The following is a 17,624-nucleotide window of genomic DNA, read 5'->3' as shown; positions in this document are numbered from 1 at the left end:
GTGGCTGCTGGGACCACATAACACCGGTTCTGAGAGATCTGCATTGGCTCCCAGTACGTTTCCGAGCACGATTCAAAGTATTGGTGCTGACCTTTAAAGCCCTAAACGGCATCGGTCCTGTATACCTGAAGGAGTGTCTCCACCCCCATCGTTCAGCCCGGACACTGAGATCCAGCGCTGAGGGCCTTCTGGCGGTTCCCTCATTGCGAGAAGTGAGGCTACAGGGAACCAAACAGAGGGCCTTCTCGGTAGTGGCGCCCGCCCTGTGTAATGCCCTCCCATCAGATGTCAAAGAGATAAACAACTACCTGACATTCAGAAGACATCTGTTCAGGGAAGTTTTTAATATTTAATGCTGTATTGTTTTTAACACTTTATTGGGAGCCGCCCAGAGTGGCTGGGGAAACTCAGCCAGATGGGCGGGGTATAAATAAATTATTATTATTATTATTATTATTATTATTATTAAGTGAATGGGCTGCTCCCCCACCAACCTCACTGTGCCCTCAGCTAGAGCCCACCTGTCTGGCTCTCATACTTGCAACAACTCGAAGGAATAGTGCTGCCTGTTGGCTTTCTCCTTCGCATTCTTTCATTATTCCCTAGCAGAGCTCAGCAGGGGGGAGAATGGGGAGAAAGCTAGAATTATTTCCCCTGCTGGTTATTGGCTCTGGCTCTCTGGCTCCATCTACTGTCAGTCTCCTTGCTTTCTGACCTAGCAGACCCAACAGGCACCAGCCGCTACTCACAGGCAAAAGAAGAAGCTGGAAATGATCTCACCAACATGCCACATTTTAGGTATTTTCAGAACCCACTTGAGATATGCAACTCCCTTCAAGCAGTCTGGAGTGGTATATCCAATACTTCTGCATAGGTGGATTCAGCCTCCTGGGTGTGAACGCAGCTGGTTCACTCAGCCATCTAAAAGGGAAATGGGTCTGGAGAGGTTAAATGCCATGCAGCTCAAATTATTGTCCCTAGCTGTGGCAGTCACAGCAAAGTCGCCATTCATAACTTGCCAGAAAACGTACGCCTCCCCATGCTCATGATGCCATGTGAACAGGGCTATGTTCTTGAGCCATGTATTCAAAATCTCACCAAACCTCCACTATAAATTGGAAAGCTCAGGAGAACTTCTTTGCAGGCTATCAATGAATGATTAATAGAGTTTATAGAAAACGATGTTCATTTACGGGATTGAGACACAGGGGACGAGCCAGTCTATGTGGGGTTGTGTTTTTCCCTTCTTTCTTTCTTTCTTTTTACAAGTGAGCTAATGCTGCTGTTAGATTCAGGAAACTGCTTGAGTCCACTGGATAGGAGCCACTGGGCTGCAGCTAGGCACTGCATGGCAAGGGCACACAGAGCCTGTAGAAGAGAAACAGAAAGGGCTGTTTGTTTGCTTGTGTGGTGCTCCTGCTCCCCCCCCCTCCTGCCCCCACAGTGGAAGGAACTGAGTAATCTTCAGTGGGTTGTTTACATTCTGGGGTGAGGGGTGACAGCTGTAGGGAGAAGAAAAGCGTTCCTTTTCCTATTAAAATTTGACCCCATTGGCTAAAATTCACCCCTTCTGGATAATGGAAGTTTCAGTTGATTAAACCACAGATTCAGCTGATTATAGCACACAGCCCTCGTTTTTTCATTCATTCTCCGTAGTCTGTGGGTTGACCCATTTGCAAAGGGTTGGGAATGACAAAAGGTGTATAAGTGCACAGTAGCCAGACAGAAAGAAAGTTTTCTTTGCCTTTCATAATACTAGAACCTGGTATTATCCAATGAATCTCCTACAGTGGAAAGATCCAGGACAGACAAAAGGAAGTATCCCCCCCCAGCACATAGTTAAGCTATGTAACTTGCTGTGACTTCAGAATATTAGAAGAGCTTTCCTGAATCAGACCAAAGGCCCATCTAGTCCAGCTATCATGTTATCTTCCAGTGGTCAAGAGAAATCCGAAAGCAGGACTTGAGCGCCCGCCACAGCACTCTTTCCTACTCGCAATTCCCCACTGGGATTCAGAACGACCATGGTTAGTTGCCACTGATAGGCTTAACCTCCATTAATTTGCCCAAACCTGCTGAATCCGTCTAATCCTCTTCTAAACGCAGAATTACAATATCTAACTGCATGGCTCTTTCATTCTGCTCTTATCTAAGTTTCCTACAACCCGTTCCTTCCACATTCGCATAATCAAACTCGATGCGACTCTTTTGTTATTCAAGTCTCAAGCAAGGACTCCCCTGCCAGCAGCCCCTCTCTCCGACTGCATCGCCCACCACCCTTTCGCACAGGAAGCGACCCCTCCTCCATTGTCAAAATCGGACCTTTTGAAACTCAGCTCGTCCTTGCCTGGGAAAGCAGAACCCCCTCCTTTCTCTGACCAAAAAAGCTTTCCGAAAGAGAGAGCTCCCACCCGCTTGCAGCCATTGGCCACCTCATGGGAACCCAAAGGACGGGGCGGAGTTCTGGGCTGCTTAGAATTGCTCGCCATCCAATCAGAAATGCCTTCTATTGGGAGATTGTTCCCCCCGCCCTCCCCCTGCTGCTCCGCGCGCACGACGCTCACAACTCCGGCTCAGGGATTGGAAGCGGGGCGCAAAAGCCCATCTCCAAAGAGCGAGGTTTCGCCGCCCGCCGCCAGCCCTTTAAACAAAGGCTTGGAGGGTTTGCTCAGCGAGCGCCTCTGCCTGCTTCTCTGTTTTTGAGGATAATCTGTGCGTTTTTGGAAGGCGCAAATAGTTTTGTTTTGGGGATCCAGCTCCAAAGTGTCACCGAAACAACATGGAACAGATCTGTGTATTGCAACGCCGGGCGGCAGGAAGCGTCTAACTCGGACCTACAGCCTGACTGGATCTGGAAGTAGTCAGTGGCGGTGATCACCCCACCTTGGGAAGGTGGTCTTTGCTGTGTAAGTTGACTTTTCCGTTTGTTTCTTTGAATTCATTGTTAATTTCGCCTTTTAAAAAAACGTGACCAGATTTCTAGTACGTCGCCTAGAGAGGTGAAGAAGCGCCTATAAAGAACAGACGAATAAAATCTCTGCTCACCACCACTGTCCTTTTCCTATGATTTCAAACATTTCCTAGTGAGGCCTGATCCGGTGTGTGTCACACAGCGTGATCCTAGGCATATCTACTCAGAAGTAAGTTCTGTTGAGTTCAGTGGGGTGTGCAACAAGGTACGATAAGTGCGGCGTCAGACGATCATTTTCAGCCACACCTTTCTGGCGATAAGCCCCTCTGATCTCGGCGGTACTTACTTCTGAGTAGACATGCCAAGGGTTCTGATCTAAGGCTCCTGAAACCGATAAGACGACTTATTTATTTCGGCAGGGGTCGCGGTGGGTGTAATCTTTCTGCTTTCATGTCTGAGACTTTTAAGCAACAGTTTTTATAAGAGGCCCACGAATCTTCTCACCTTGATGTAGCAATACAAAACTTCCTTTCTTTTGAGAGTGCTTTTAGTTCCAAAGTTTCTGCAAATCTGTGTTTGCTCGCAATAAAAAGATACCACAGTGCACATTTTCTGATTGTGATCACTGAATGGGGCTTCAGTCATCACACCACACCCCCATAGCCTCCTTCTCTTTAAATCCCATTAAATATTCTTTTTCTGTTTTTAAAAAATGGAAGTTTGGTATTACCCCCCACACCTGTTGACTGCTTTACATTTCTGCATTTTTAGTGTAAGTTGGAACAAACACATACATTTACATAGTGCTTTGGCCATCTTCTCTGCAGCTAAAGTGCTAAATCCTTTTAGAAAAGCACAGATTTTAGTTTTAACTCCATGGGTCAACATTAAACAGTAGTTTGGGGTGTCTACATTTTTACATTTTACATTTCAGCACTCAAAAGACATTCCTGTTATTGTAAAACCTATCTTGTTTTAAATCCTATCTTTATTTCTGTGTAAAGTATGATTAAACAGGCAATAGATCTGGACACTTGATTTTTCTTTCATCTGTGTGATTCCACTTAGGTGCATGATAACAGCTGCTATCCAGTGAGTTGTTGTCATTCCAATGGTCAGATAAAATCAGAGTATCATAAAGCACAACTGAAGCAAAAACAAGAGAAATAAAATGTAATAAATGTTTTGAAATTTAATGGCTCCTTTATTCCCTAGTAAATTGTTTAGGACTGCTTAACTTAGGATCCAGCCAGAGTTCTGCCCATTTCTTCATTCATTTCTGGGATTTGTATCTTTCCATGTTTGTATTATGAGTGGATTACAGTATTTTATTGTATTACACTGATAATACGAATATTGATAGATACAAACCCCAGAAATGAATGAATGAATGAATGAATGAATGGCTGGATTGTGAGTAAATGTAGTATACAGTAATTATGTATGAAGCCTGAAACTACAGAGCTACAGTTCTCAGCACCCTTAACAAACTACAGTTCCCAGGATTCTTTGGGGAAAACCATGTGCTTTAAATGTATGGTGTGGGTTCAACCCAAGTGCAAGACTACCTCCATCAGTTCACTGTTAAGCAACGAGGTGCCAAGTATATTAGCAGCAGGTTATATCCAACCAAGTTCTGCTCAGAACGGACCCATTGAAATTAACTGGCCTAAGCTAGTCAGGTCTACTAATTTCAATTTGTCCAACATAGAATACAACCCAGAATCCCAAATCTGTCCTGAGTGCCTGATACAAGGAACAAAGATGTGTCCCATCTTGAACTGCTGTGTAGTCTCAAAGCACCTCATCACGTGCACAAAGCCTTGATAAATCAAACCAAAGGTTCATCAGGCCCAGAAGTCATATGGTCACAGAAGCCAACCAGATGTTGATCAGACACCCACAAGGAGGTCGTGTTGAGAGCAATAGCTCTCTCCCCACTGTTGACCCACAGTACCTGGTATTCGGAAGCATGGATCTTAAAGGCTATATTTAACCACTGTGACTAGTGGTCATTGATAGCCTCATTGCCAGGCTCCCTTTCCCAAAACACAACAACATGCACACAGGTTTCCATCTGTTTTTGGGTGCTGTTGGGTGATGAATTTGAATTAAGATGGCAGACTGAACCTTTCCAAACAGCACTGATTTTTTGGTTTTGAATTCCTGAGCGACACCAACTTGTCATCTATAATGCTGTCAAACTACTGAGCATCAGAAGGGTTATTTCTGCTCAAAGTATGTTGTGTTTAATATAAATAATTTCTCATTGTATATAAATACAATGGATGGTGGAACTAGAAGGATGGGGAAGTTCAGAGTTCAAAATCTGCTCAGGATATCCTCATGTCTGGGTATTCTTCATTGCTTTTCTCCTTAGTGAACTGCAGGGAATAAAGCAGGAAGCTAACTGGATTGCTCTGGATTGATTTCAGAGCTTACAGAAATAGCCAAAAACGAGCAAGAAACCCAGATTGATTTCAGAGAATATCTTGGTTTCCTCTTCTGCTTCTAAAGCAGACCTCTTTCCTAGGGGAAGGGCCATAGTGCAGTGGTAGATCTTTTGCATGCAGAGGGTCCGAAGTTTAACCCCAGGCATCTCCAGGTAGTTCTGGGTATGTCCTTTGACTGAAGCCTTAGAGATCAGCTGTCATTCTGTCTATAGAATACTGAGCTAGATGGACTTGGTACAAGGTAGCTTTCCTGTGTTCCTAGTTTTAAGTTACTTGGTAGACTCAATTGCTTGCCTTTCAGGTGGAGGAATCAAATGCTTTTTCTCTTCCTTTTCCATTGCAATGGTCATATTGTATTGAATTTCTATGAACATTCAGTTTTGCTAGTGAGTAGTTGAGCAAGGGGAAATGGTGGAAGATGGATAAGGTTACTTGGCTGTTGTAACTGTCTTTAATTCAGAAGGGTTTAAGGACATAGAATTGACTATCTGGATGGTTACCAATTCCAGATTACCTTAATCTTCAACACACAGAATTCATAGGATAGCTGTGAGTGGCATTAATATTAGACTGTTTGCTTTGGAATTGTTGGCCTTAATGAATGGTTTTGAGAACTATGATGCAGCTTGTAATGGGCAGACCAGACATGAATTTTATCTTGTATTCTAGTGCTGCATAGTTATTTTCTCCCCTAGCTATCTGGAAATGAGTGGGTGGGGGTGGGGCGATAGAAGCAAGCTGCATCAGAATTGTGGGAAGAAGAGAGATACTTGTTCCCTGATTACTGCTGCCTCCACTTGCCTCTCTGTAAGTTCCTTGGGGCAGAGGTCTGCTGTTCTTGTATTCTGTAAAGCACCATGTATCGTACATTGATGATGTGTGTGTGTGTTTATATAGTGTGTTTTATATAGTGTGTGTGTGTAGGGGGGAAGGTTTGGGAAATCGTCAGCCATCTGAAGGATTCATGAGGTATCAGTGTCAATAATGAATTGCATTTTGTTTACCAACTATGTTAAATCGTATTTTAAAAATATACACATTTTCTATGTGCGTAACAATGCAAATGGCATAATTACCGTAGCAAAGAAAAGAGTCCTTAGTTTAAAGAAATCCCTTTAAAACACAAGAAAAGCCCTGCTGGATCAGACCAAAGAATCATCTAGTACTCCTGCATTATGTTCTCGCAGGAGCCAGCCAGTTAGAAATGGTATAATACTGCTTTAAATGTATAGTGCAGATGTGACCTCTGACTCCCCTTCTGGTGTCACTCAACTACTTGAGTTTGGTATTTGAAGGAGTGATTGGACATTTGGAAATCTCCTGTTTGTGTCTCTGTCCTATCTGAAACTGGGGGTGGGAGATGTGGGCTAGGAGAGTTATGTTTGATTTGGTAGGTCACAAACTCTGCATTTCCAGCTTACCAAATCTGCAGATTTTCCTTGGCAAAAGTTTTCCAATCACTCATTGGAAATAAAAACAAGTGCAGGTAATTCCTTAACAAGTGCAGGTAATTCCTTAACAAATGGAATAATGGGCCTTTTTCATCAGTGCTCTTGTGGGTAAAAGAGTCCAGATGAGAGTTGTGTGTGGCAGATCTAAGGATGATTTGTCAGCAAGTCCTTTGAGAGCCAGCTTTTGAATGTAATATTTATTTCCTTTCAAATGCACAGACTGCAGAAACCAAAAAGGTAAGAGCTGTAGGGCAGCTGGGGTTTGTTTTATATAACTAATGCACATATTTATTCAACTGGACATATGCAAATTTATGTTTTGAGTCTGCATAAATGCAAGTACTCATAAAGCTGAGCCCAAATTTAGATGCATAACCAGAAAGATTGGGAATTCCCCCTTTTTTAATGAAGCTGTTAAAAAGAAAGAAATAGGCTTATGCATAAAAAGATTTCTTTTTCTTGTATTAAAAATTGCAAGTTCCTGCATTGATCCATTGGGTGAATATACACACACACAAAAGCAACAGTACTTTTAAAAGGATTGACTGAAAGGTCACAAGGAAATGAGTGAGCATCTTGAGATCATCAGAACACAAGTTTGATTACCGTATTTTTTGCACCATAACACTCACTTTTTTCCTCCTGGAAAGTAAGGGGAAATGTCTGTGCGTGTTATGGAGGGAATGCCTACGGGTGGCATGCCTACGGATTTTCCTCCTCTAAAAACTATGTGCGTGTTATGGTCGGGTGCGTGTTATAGAGCGAAAAATACGGCAATCTAAAAAAATGTGATTTATTTTTTTATCCCAATAAGCTATATTCCTCACTGTTGCAGTGTTGCTTTATGGATTTTTGGAGAAATAAAGGCCCCATATGCAGCATGTATGATAACACAGTTACATTAAACGGTAGGTGCAAAGAACTGCAGTTTTTTAAGGGTGAAGAAAGTGGTTAGAGGAGACCCCTATTCCCACTACAGAGCTACAGTTTCCAGAGTAGTTTTACCACCCTCCTAAAAAAATGCTTATGGGTGCTCTCATTTTCCTATTCATATTGAAATAAGGCCAAACTTAGATTCACAAAATGTTTAGGGGTATGCGTCCCCCTGTGTCCCCCCAGAGAAAAGCACTGAGTTTAACAGTCAATCCCTCTTCCTAGGGAACTCTGTGAATTGCAACTCTTTGAGGTGAAGACAACTCTCAGCACCCTTAAGAAATATAGGTCCCAGGATTTGGTGGGGTGCGGAGGAGCCACGGCTGTTTAAAGGGATATAATAGTGCTTTAAATGTATACAGCAGATGGGACCATGGTCAACAATGGGGGGTCTTATGATAGAAGGGAACTTGGGTTATATTGAGAGATACATTGCAAGATAGCTTAGTTGGTAGAGCACGAGACTCTTAATCTCAGGGTTGTGGGTCCAAGCCCTACGTTGGGTGAAAGATTCCTGCATTGTAGGGAGGGACTAGATGATCCCTGTAGTCCCTTCCAATTGTGTGATCCTATGAATTATCTGATCACTCGGCTTATTGGCTAAGATGATTCCCTGAGGTCACCCAGTAAGCTTCATGGCTGGCTTGAGCTGGAACCCAGTTCTTTCCAGGTCTTCTCCAATACTGTAATACTATACCATATTGCTGTTAATATCATCATTCCTGTATAGTGCTATCACCTCTCCACTGACATGAACAATGAATATTTTAGAGGTCTGTGGAGCTCATCACCTATAACACCTGACAATTGGCCATTCTGACAAGGACTGATGGGAGTTGTAGTCCAAAACATTTGATAGCCAAAGGTTGGAGGATGCAGATCAGGCATAGGCAAACTCGGCCCTCCAGATGTTTTGGGACTACAACTCCCATCATCCCTGACCACTGGTCCTGTTAGCTTGGGATGATGGGAGTTGTAGTCCCAAAACATCTGGAGGGCCGAGTTTGCCTATGCCTGATGCAGATGTACACTGTGCATATCATACATACCATTACAGTAATGTGCACTCTGTACGGTTGGCTGGTGTTCTTGATGCAGGAATGGGAAACCTGTGTCTTACCAACATATCTGACCATTGGGGCTGCTGCAACTTTCCGAAGGGTCACCAGTTCCCCAACCCTTAATGACAATGAGGCCGAAGTGAGGAGCAGCTTCATAGTTTACAACCCGTACTCATGCAGCACAATGCTGTGTGTTTTTACACAGAGGTATGTCCCTCTGAGTCCATTGGATTGTATCCCAACTCTAGCCCTATTTAGAGTAAATCCATTGAAATTAAGGGGCATGCCTAATTGAAGTCTGGGTAGGACTTAGTTAAGATTTCCTTCCAAATCAGCATGTTTAAGATTGTAGCAATCTTAAACAAACTGATTAGGAAATAAATTCCATTGGATTTAGTGTGACTTACTTCTGAGTAAACACATAGAGGACCAAACTGCATACTGTTATTTTATCAGATTTAGCTTGTTTTTGAATTTTAAAGAGGGGGAAGGACGTTAAGTGCAAGATAAGTACAGTGGTACCTTGGTTTTCGGATGTCTCAAAAGTCGAATGTTTCGGCTTTTAAATGCCAAAAACCTGGAAGTAACTGCTTCGTTTTTTGAATGCTTTTTGGAAGCTGAACATGCCATGTGGCTTTCGTATTGAGTTTTCCAGACATAAATGCTTCCCGAAATGCCTGCTTCAGTTTTCAAATGTTTTGGAAGTCGAATGGTCTTCCAGAACGGATTGCGTTCAAAAACCAAGGTTTCACTGTATTTGTTATTTCCTGGCTCCACATATAAGTTTAATACAGATTGTACCTTGAAAACTTGTTGGATCTGAATTACAGAAGCAAAATAAGCTATTGGGCAGAGTGAGATGCAGTGGATGCTGTGAGACAGGGAACAGCAGCAAGGTGTCAGAGTGCAAGTGTGTGCCTTTCCTTTTATATGCCTCCTACCTCAGAACTGAGGGACGTGGGTGGCACTGTGGGTTAAACCACAGAGCCTAGGACTTGCCGATCAGAAGGTCGGCGGTTCGAATCCCCGCGACGGGGTGAGCTCCCGTTGCATGGTCCCTGCTCCTGCCAACCTAGCAGTTCGAAAGCACGACAAAGTGCAAGTAGGTATTTATCTACTTTATGGATTCATCTACTTTATATTAATATGTACTGCTCCGGCGGGAAGGTAAACGGCGTTTGCGTGCGCTGCTCTGGTTCGCCAGAAGCGGCTTAGCCATGCTGGCCACATGACCCGGAAGCTGGACGCCGGCTCCCTCGGCCAATAAAGCGAGATGAGTGCCGCAACCCCAGAGTCGGTCACGACTGGACCTAATGGTCAGGGGTCCCTTTACCTTTACCTTACCTCAGAACTGAAGCAAAACGGTGTGAATTTTTCCAGAGAACTCTTGAAATTGCCTAAGATTTGCTATTTCTGAAGCCATACGAAAAGAGGAGGAATTTGTCATTTGATGTGGTTCCAGGCTCCTGACTAATGGTTCCTTTTGTCAAAAGCATCCTGGGTCAGATGTTAGATCACTTATTACAACAGGACACAAGCCACTGGAATGTCTTCTGTTTCTCCCACTGCAGATGTTTGCCTCCTGTAGCCATTCTGCAGGGCTCCAAACCACTTCTGCCAGTGTTGCCTTTTGCGTGCTTTATCTGCATGTGACTTACCTGCCCACTCCAGGGACAAAGATCAAGCTCTGCATCCTTGGATACTTTCGTTTGCCAAAACTGAAGTTTCCATGAGTCCCCTGCTTTCTTTAAGCTGACTCCTTTCAGCGTAATATTCCCAGCACTGTCAGACAGTGTCAGACAGCACGACATGGAGATGACTTTGAGGTTTGACCTGCAAAACATGCTCTTTCTGGCTCGCTGTGGTCCTTCCCCAAATAGAACCAAGTACAGTGGTACCCCGCAAGACGAACGCCTCGCGAGACGAAAAACTCGCAAAACGAAAGGTTTTTTCATTTTCGAGTTGCCTCGCAAGACGAATTTCCCTATGGGCTTGCTTCGCAAAACGAAGCTTGCCCCGGGGACAGCGGGTCTTCTCTTTTGAAGCAAGGGGCGGCGGGGAGATCGCTTCTCCCCACCGCCCCTTGCTTCAAAAGAGGTCCGGGGGCAGCGGGAAGCGCTTCCCGCTGCCCCCGGACCTCTTTTAAGTAAGGGGCTGCGGGGAGATCGCTTCTCCCGGTGCTCCGAAGCGGGGCGGGGGGGGGCGGGAACACCTTCCCCCACCGCCCCGCTTCGGAACGGTGCTCCAAAGCGGCGCGGGGGGCGGGAACACCTTCTGAAGGCTGGCGGGGGGCAAAAGTCTTTGTCCCCCCTGCCTGCCTTCCCAGGGGCTTTTAAATCGCCCCGGACAGCGGAGAAGTCCTCCGCTGTCCCGGGGCGATTTTAAAATGCCGCCCGCCAGCATTTTAAGATTGCCCGGACAGCGGAGAAGTCCTTCGCTGTCCCAGGGTTTTTTAAAATGCTGGGGGTGGGAAAAAAGCCCTTGTCCCCCCCCCCCCAGCCTTCAGAAGAGGTCCGGGGACAGTCTGTCCCCGGACCTGGTCTGAAGGCGGTTTCCCTAGGAACGCATTAATTGATTTTCAATGCATTCCTATGGGAAACCGTGCATCGCAAGACGAAAAAACCGCAAGACGAAGAGACTTGCGGAACAAATTAATTTCGTCTTGCGAGGCACCACTGTACTATGTCGGACACCAAATATAATAGAACCTAGAAATGTTCTTTGAAATGACAACTGCTTTAGAAGGCAAAGAACACACAGGTGAAACAGGAAATACCTGGGGTTTTTTTAAATGCACACATGCTATACAGCACAAGGGCCATATTCCCTTCAGGGCAGCTTCCCAGGAGTCAGCCGTGGGCAAGGCCAGAGGGATAAGTGACTGGAGCAACAAATGCAAATTTCATCTTTGTACAATAGGCTAACTCACATTCCCCTCTCCATCCTCTGTGCAGGCAAGCAAGAGGCATTATCAGAGTTCAAGGATACATTCCAGCCAAGAGCATGTGAAAAACAACATTGAAGGACTGGGTGATTAGGAGTGGTTTGTTGAGGTGATGTGGTTGGAAGACTTCTGAGGGCCAGAGAAAGAGACCAGAAATGTTGATTAGCTTCCCTGCCCAAGGTTCCTGTCTCCTGGAATACAGCATCATTCCCCACACTGTTGTTCTCCAGCTATCGCTGGGCTACAACACCTGTTGGCCCCAGTCAGCATGTATGCTTGAATCCAACTCATACACGGAGGAAACCCATTGAAATCAATAGACATGACAAATGTAAGTCCATGGATTTCATTGGGTCTATTCTGAGTATTACTTAGTTGGATTCAGTCCAGAAAGTCTGGCCCCCATCTGCACAATATCATGCCACTTTAAACAACCATATCTTTGTCACAAAGAATCCTGGGAGGTGTTGTTTGCTAAGGGTGCTGTGAGTTGTGAGGAGACCTCTATTCCCCTCACAAAATCAGATCCCATAGTGGTTTAGCAGTCAATCCCTCTTACCAGGGAACTCTTTGAGGAGGAGAAGAGTCTCCTTAGCACCTGTAACTAACTTCCCACAATTATTTGGGGGATGTTTTATATAAATTGGGAGGTACTAAGACTAAGTATTTGAGAACTGATTGCTTTTTCCTTTCTGGTTTCCCCCAGGAGAATGGCACCCATCACACCTGTGTGGCAACAAGCATTCAGTCAATATCACTGGAATATGCTCCTTAAGGCGAGCAGGGCTTCCTGACTTTCATTGCATGGATTCCACTTAATTTGGCTTTGCAAAGTGCAGAGCTGTAATGGGGAATCACAGCAACAACCACACATGCATGACGGATGATTCCTTCAAGTACAACCTCTATGGAGCTGTCTACAGCATGGTGTTCATCCTTGGCTTGATCACCAACTGTGCTTCCTTGTTCGTATTCTGCTGCCGCATCAATATGCGATCTGAGACCACCATTTTCATGACCAACCTGGTGGTCTCTGACTTACTCTTCGTCTTCACTCTTCCATTCAAGATCTTCTACAACTTCAACAGGCACTGGCCCTTTGGAGACCTTTTGTGCAGGATCTCAGGGACAGCCTTCCTGACCAACATCTACGGGAGTATGCTGTTCCTCACATGCATCAGTGTTGACCGCTTCCTCGCCATCGTATACCCGTTCCGATCTCGCACCATTAGGACAAGGAAGAATACAGCGATCGTGTGCATGGGTGTGTGGATTCTCGTCCTCAGCGGAGGGATCTCAGCATCCTTGTTCTCCACCACCAACACTTACAACACTAGTACAACGTGTTTTGAAGGCTTTTCCAAAAGCATATGGAAGACCTACTTGTCCAAAATTACAATATTTATTGAAGTGGTTGGCTTTCTTATTCCCTTGCTGCTCAACCTCATTTGTTCATCACTGGTCCTGAGGACCCTCCGGAAACCTGCCACGCTTTCCCAGATTGGCACCAACAAAGAGAAAGTGCTGAAGATGATTGTAGTACATTTGGCCATCTTCCTGGTGTGTTTTGTGCCTTACAACTCCATCCTTTTCTTGTATGCCCTTGTGCGTTCTCAGGCCATAGCAAATTGTTTCTTGGAGAGATTTGCGAGGACATTCTATCCAATCACGCTGTGCATCGCCACTCTGAACTGCTGCTTTGACCCTTTCATCTACTACTTCACATCAGAGTCTTTCCAGAAATCTTTCTACATAACCCCCCACCTCAAAACTGACTCTCTTTTCAAAACTGAAACTCCCTTAACAAAGATTGCCCTACCGGTGATGCAGGATGAGATGAGCGACCAAGCCATTACAAAGGGGGGAGAGTTGACATCAGAATCAAATTTCTGAGTCTGAGATTTTTGCACTGACAGGAGGCTGAGAATTGGACTTCAGGGGAAACTCTACATAACTCACTGTCTGGGAGAAGGGAATGGGGATGAGAGTTGAGAACCACAGGGAAGTGTTTTACATATGTGTGTATGTACGCAGCCAGTTGGGTGCTCATTCTGCCTTCGGAAACCTTATCATCATATATTAACTCAAATAACACTGTCCTTTTGTATGATTTGCTTTTGAAGCTATGAAATAATAAAATATTTCACTTTGCCTTGGGGTTGTTTTTTTAAAACTACAGCTGATTATTGTTATTTGGGGTTCATGCACAATTTCCAACATTTGGCATTCTAGTAATACATTTTTCTATGTATTTCTTGCCTTCCAAGGAGTCTTGCTTTGAATCTGCACTAATTTTGCCTCTAGTGAAAGGGCTCTGAAGCATCCTCTGGTGGCATCAAAGGGCAGCATGAAATATATGGGGGAAGGTGTTCTTTCAGGTTCTCCCAGCAATGCCAGTTGGTTGGAGGAACTGGTCATTACTCCGCATCGGAATGGTTTAGGAAAGGACCCAAATAGGTTTTTTGGTGGTTTGCAAGTATTAAACACAAGTACACAAGCATTAAAATTGAAGGTACATCTGTATATTATTACCTCCACATTAATCAATATGCTACTATCCTGCCCTTTTTTCAGTCTGGAGCACAATTTCATGAAGAGCAACAATAAAAGACAACCATATACCAGTAAAAGACATAATTAAACCAGATAATCAAATAACATACCATAAGCAGCAACAACAGTATCTGCTACTCAAAAAATAATTATAGCAGGATAAGTGAGCTTATGGTGCATTTGAATCGGGGTCTTCTTGCACTGCAGGTGCAAGAATATGCAGATATCCCCAGGATGGGCATGTCCCAACAGCAATTCTTCCCTCTGCTCACATTACTCAAATTCTTACAATTATCTCTTTGTTTGTTTTACTCAAACCTGAACATTTCACATTCGACCTACAGAGGTTAAATCTGAGGGTGCTTGGGAGGAATGTGAGAACATATACCTGTGATTTTTGAAACCTTACCCCTCTCACTCTCTCTGACTGAGTTTGGTTGGGGACATACTGGTCATAAAGTTTTAAATCCCAAAAGTAAATTATTGTGAAATAATTTTGCAATTTAATATACTTTTCTATTTTTCTAGAAAAAGAGGTGCCGGAACTCACCATGAACACCTCCCTCGTTCTCTTAGGATGGCAATGGCACTCACCTGAGAGGTGCTAGTGCCAAGGTCTGGTGAGTTCCAGCTGAAAAAAAGCCCTGAATAACAGTACTAAATTTTGGATGAATTGTGCCTAGTTTCTTCTTCTTTTCTAAGGCGGTAAGGTCAAAGGGAAGGAGCTAGACAAAGAATGATCCAAGAAGTCCTCAATGGCAGAACAGGCGGGTGATAACTAGCGGTATGTTACAACTGCCTAGTTTACAAGAGGAAAGGCCCAAGAAGATACTTTGCACGGAGTTAGGTCAAGGACCCATTTGTCTTTGGTGCTGCCCCTTCTAGAAAGCCAATGCTTCTCCAGAGCCCAGGCTGAGAACTGACTCAGCCCTGCTCCATAGAGCAGTGGGGGTGGGGAACCTGTGGCTTTCCAAATGTTCTTGGACTCCAGCTCCCATGAGCCCCAGCCTGTATGGCGAATAGTTAGGGATGGTGTGAATTCCTAGTCCAATGACACCTGGATGGCTGGATTCCTGTCTTAAAGGATACCGGCAACTTACACAGGAGCTATGTTCCGGGGCTTTGTATGTGTAAGTGGAATTGCACAAAATGGAGAACACCCTCTAAATAGCCTTTAAACACCCTTTCTGATGTGCTCTCTCCAAATGAGACCAAAAATATTGTATCACAAAAATATCCATGACTAGAGTTGAAACTCTAAGACTGGCAGGATGTGCAGCAAAGCGGCGGCGGCGGCAGCTGCTATGCTACCCTGCAAATCAGCTGTTAGGCGGAGAGGCTGAGCAGCCTAAAGAAAGCTCCACTGTGCCTTAGGTCTCTTCAGGGCTTCCTCTACCCTTTCTGATGTCCTCTTTGGGCTCCAGGGAGGGCCTCCTTGTGAGCCCCAAGGACTCTCCAGCTCTCCTGACATTTCTGGATTTGAAATGAATTATTTAATTATCTCCCAGCACCACACATGTACACAGTCAAAACTGAGTCGACTATGCGTAAGTGGGGGAGGGATGCCCGCATACAGGAAGCAGGGCTGGAGCAGATCTCTGCCTGGGACAACAGAGAACCAAAAACAAAAATTTTAACTGGAGGTATCTGAGACTGTATTTGGGGAAATTTGTACATGGAAAGCATGTGTTCTCATCACTGAGCTATGCCTGTCACCTCAAAGGCAGGGAGCTGGGACTCTGGGTGCACATATGATTCCTGTTGTCATTACAGTCTTTGAAGTTACAAAGGAATCCTTGCCGGGAGCAAAGAGCTCTGTGTTCGCACCGAAGTGTGCTACCCTGCCTTGCCTGCACAGCTGGTTTAGTAAGCAGTATAATAATGCAGTTGTTGTTAAATGTTGTGTTTACTTCGTTGCAAACCAACCTGAAAATTATTATAGGGCAGCACGGTAATACTTTTAATTAAAATATGCAAATGAACAACATATAAAGCATACTACCACAGAATTTTATTTTATTTTAAATAGCATGCATTTCATTTTATCCACACCACTGTTTGCCCGGCTGCTTTTCCCTGGGAAAAAGAGACCCTTTCCCACAGCTGGAAAAGCTGTGCATGTTATGTGGATGTGTTCATATGATGATGCATCTATAGCCATGCTTATGCTTTAAATAGGTTCTAAGTCACTTGGAGAGCTTTTGTGTCACAAGTGAGGGACAAGTTCATTCATTAATAATGACCATAGTAGTAGTAGTAGTAGTAGTAGTAGTAGTAGTAGTAGTAGTAAGGCAACTTCCCCCACCCCATCCAGCTGATTGGAATTGTAACCTAAAACAGCTGAAGGGTGTCAGGTTGGAGGAGGACGACAAAACCCTACTGCCTCTCAGGCTACATTTGCACCATACATTTAGAGCATTCTTGTGGCCCTTTAAACAATCATGGCTTCCCCCAAAGGATTCTGGTAGTTCCTAGAAACTCTCAGCACCCTTAACAAACTACAGCTCCCAGAATTCTTTGGGGGAGCCATGCCTGTTTAAAGCAGTATTGTAGTGCTTTAAATGTTTGCTGTGAATGTCACCTCAGCACATTTTAAACTCTCATTCCTAGAACTGAACAAGTTCAGCAGCCTGGAAGCAGGAGTCAATTGCTCCCATTCTCAATTGCCTTGAAAGTGTTTGGCAGCAGTGAAGCCTATAGATTTACTGTAGGGAGGAAAAGTTTGAGAATTATCCCTGGTGGTTTTATCACAGGCAAAACCTAAATGGAAACTGCAGTTCAACCCTGAATGGGAGGAAACAAAAAGACCTAGGATTTCACCCAGCTAAGTCTTCCTCAGGGTAGACAAGTTTAAATCAGTGGGTCTACTTAATTGCAGTGGGTCTGCTCTGAGTAGGGCTTGGTTGGATGCATCCCTGATGCCACCGCTCTCTGTGTATAAATCCCACTGTTAAATAGCCTTTCCACACACACCCCTCTCTTCTTTTCATGCATATGTGATTCTTGAGTTACATGCCAAAGCTTGAGCTCTTCTGGTGCCAAAATCCTGTTCTGAGTTAATGAAAGTAGCAAAGCTGCTCTAAATGTACAGAAAAAGCAGAGCGCCTAGTAGGCCAAAGTTGAAAGTAAAGAAGAGGGAGGGAGGGACAGAGGGGTGTCTGCATTGCACATGATTCCAGAGAGTTTCATGTTCTCCTAGCAGACACCTTGACAGGTTTGGGGGTGTTTTTTGTGTGTGTTTTTTAAAGGGGTGTGTTTCTTTCATGCCCTTGGAACAAACCACAGTCTAGTCTTCTTAATGGAAAGTTGAAAGTAAGG

At 44.4% G+C, this 17,624-nt stretch overlaps 1 protein-coding gene across 1 annotated transcript; it reads left to right on the top strand.

Moving 5' to 3' along the window:
• Positions 1-2,548: 2,548 nt before the first annotated feature.
• On the top strand, positions 2,549-13,904 carry LPAR4 (lysophosphatidic acid receptor 4). The gene is made up of 2 exons (XM_082208474.1): positions 2,549-2,906; positions 12,460-13,904. The coding sequence occupies exon 2, from the start codon at positions 12,600-12,602 to the stop codon at positions 13,644-13,646; it is 1,047 nt and encodes a 348-aa protein (XP_082064600.1). The 5' UTR covers positions 2,549-2,906; positions 12,460-12,599; the 3' UTR covers positions 13,647-13,904.
• The last annotated feature ends 3,720 nt before the right edge of the window (positions 13,905-17,624 follow it).

Source organism: Podarcis vaucheri (genome assembly GCF_965113315.1).
Source record: "Podarcis vaucheri genome assembly, chromosome: Z".
In the NCBI taxonomy this organism is placed as follows: domain Eukaryota; kingdom Metazoa; phylum Chordata; class Lepidosauria; order Squamata; family Lacertidae; genus Podarcis; species Podarcis vaucheri.
The sequence above is the reverse complement of the archived record's forward strand: the minus strand, read 5'-3'. Positions and strand labels throughout refer to the sequence as shown.

Excerpts from the sequence above, each read along its gene's own strand:
- LPAR4 (XM_082208474.1), top strand. The coding sequence starts at position 12,600 with ATGGGGAATCACAGCAACAACCACACATGCATGACGGATGATTCCTTC.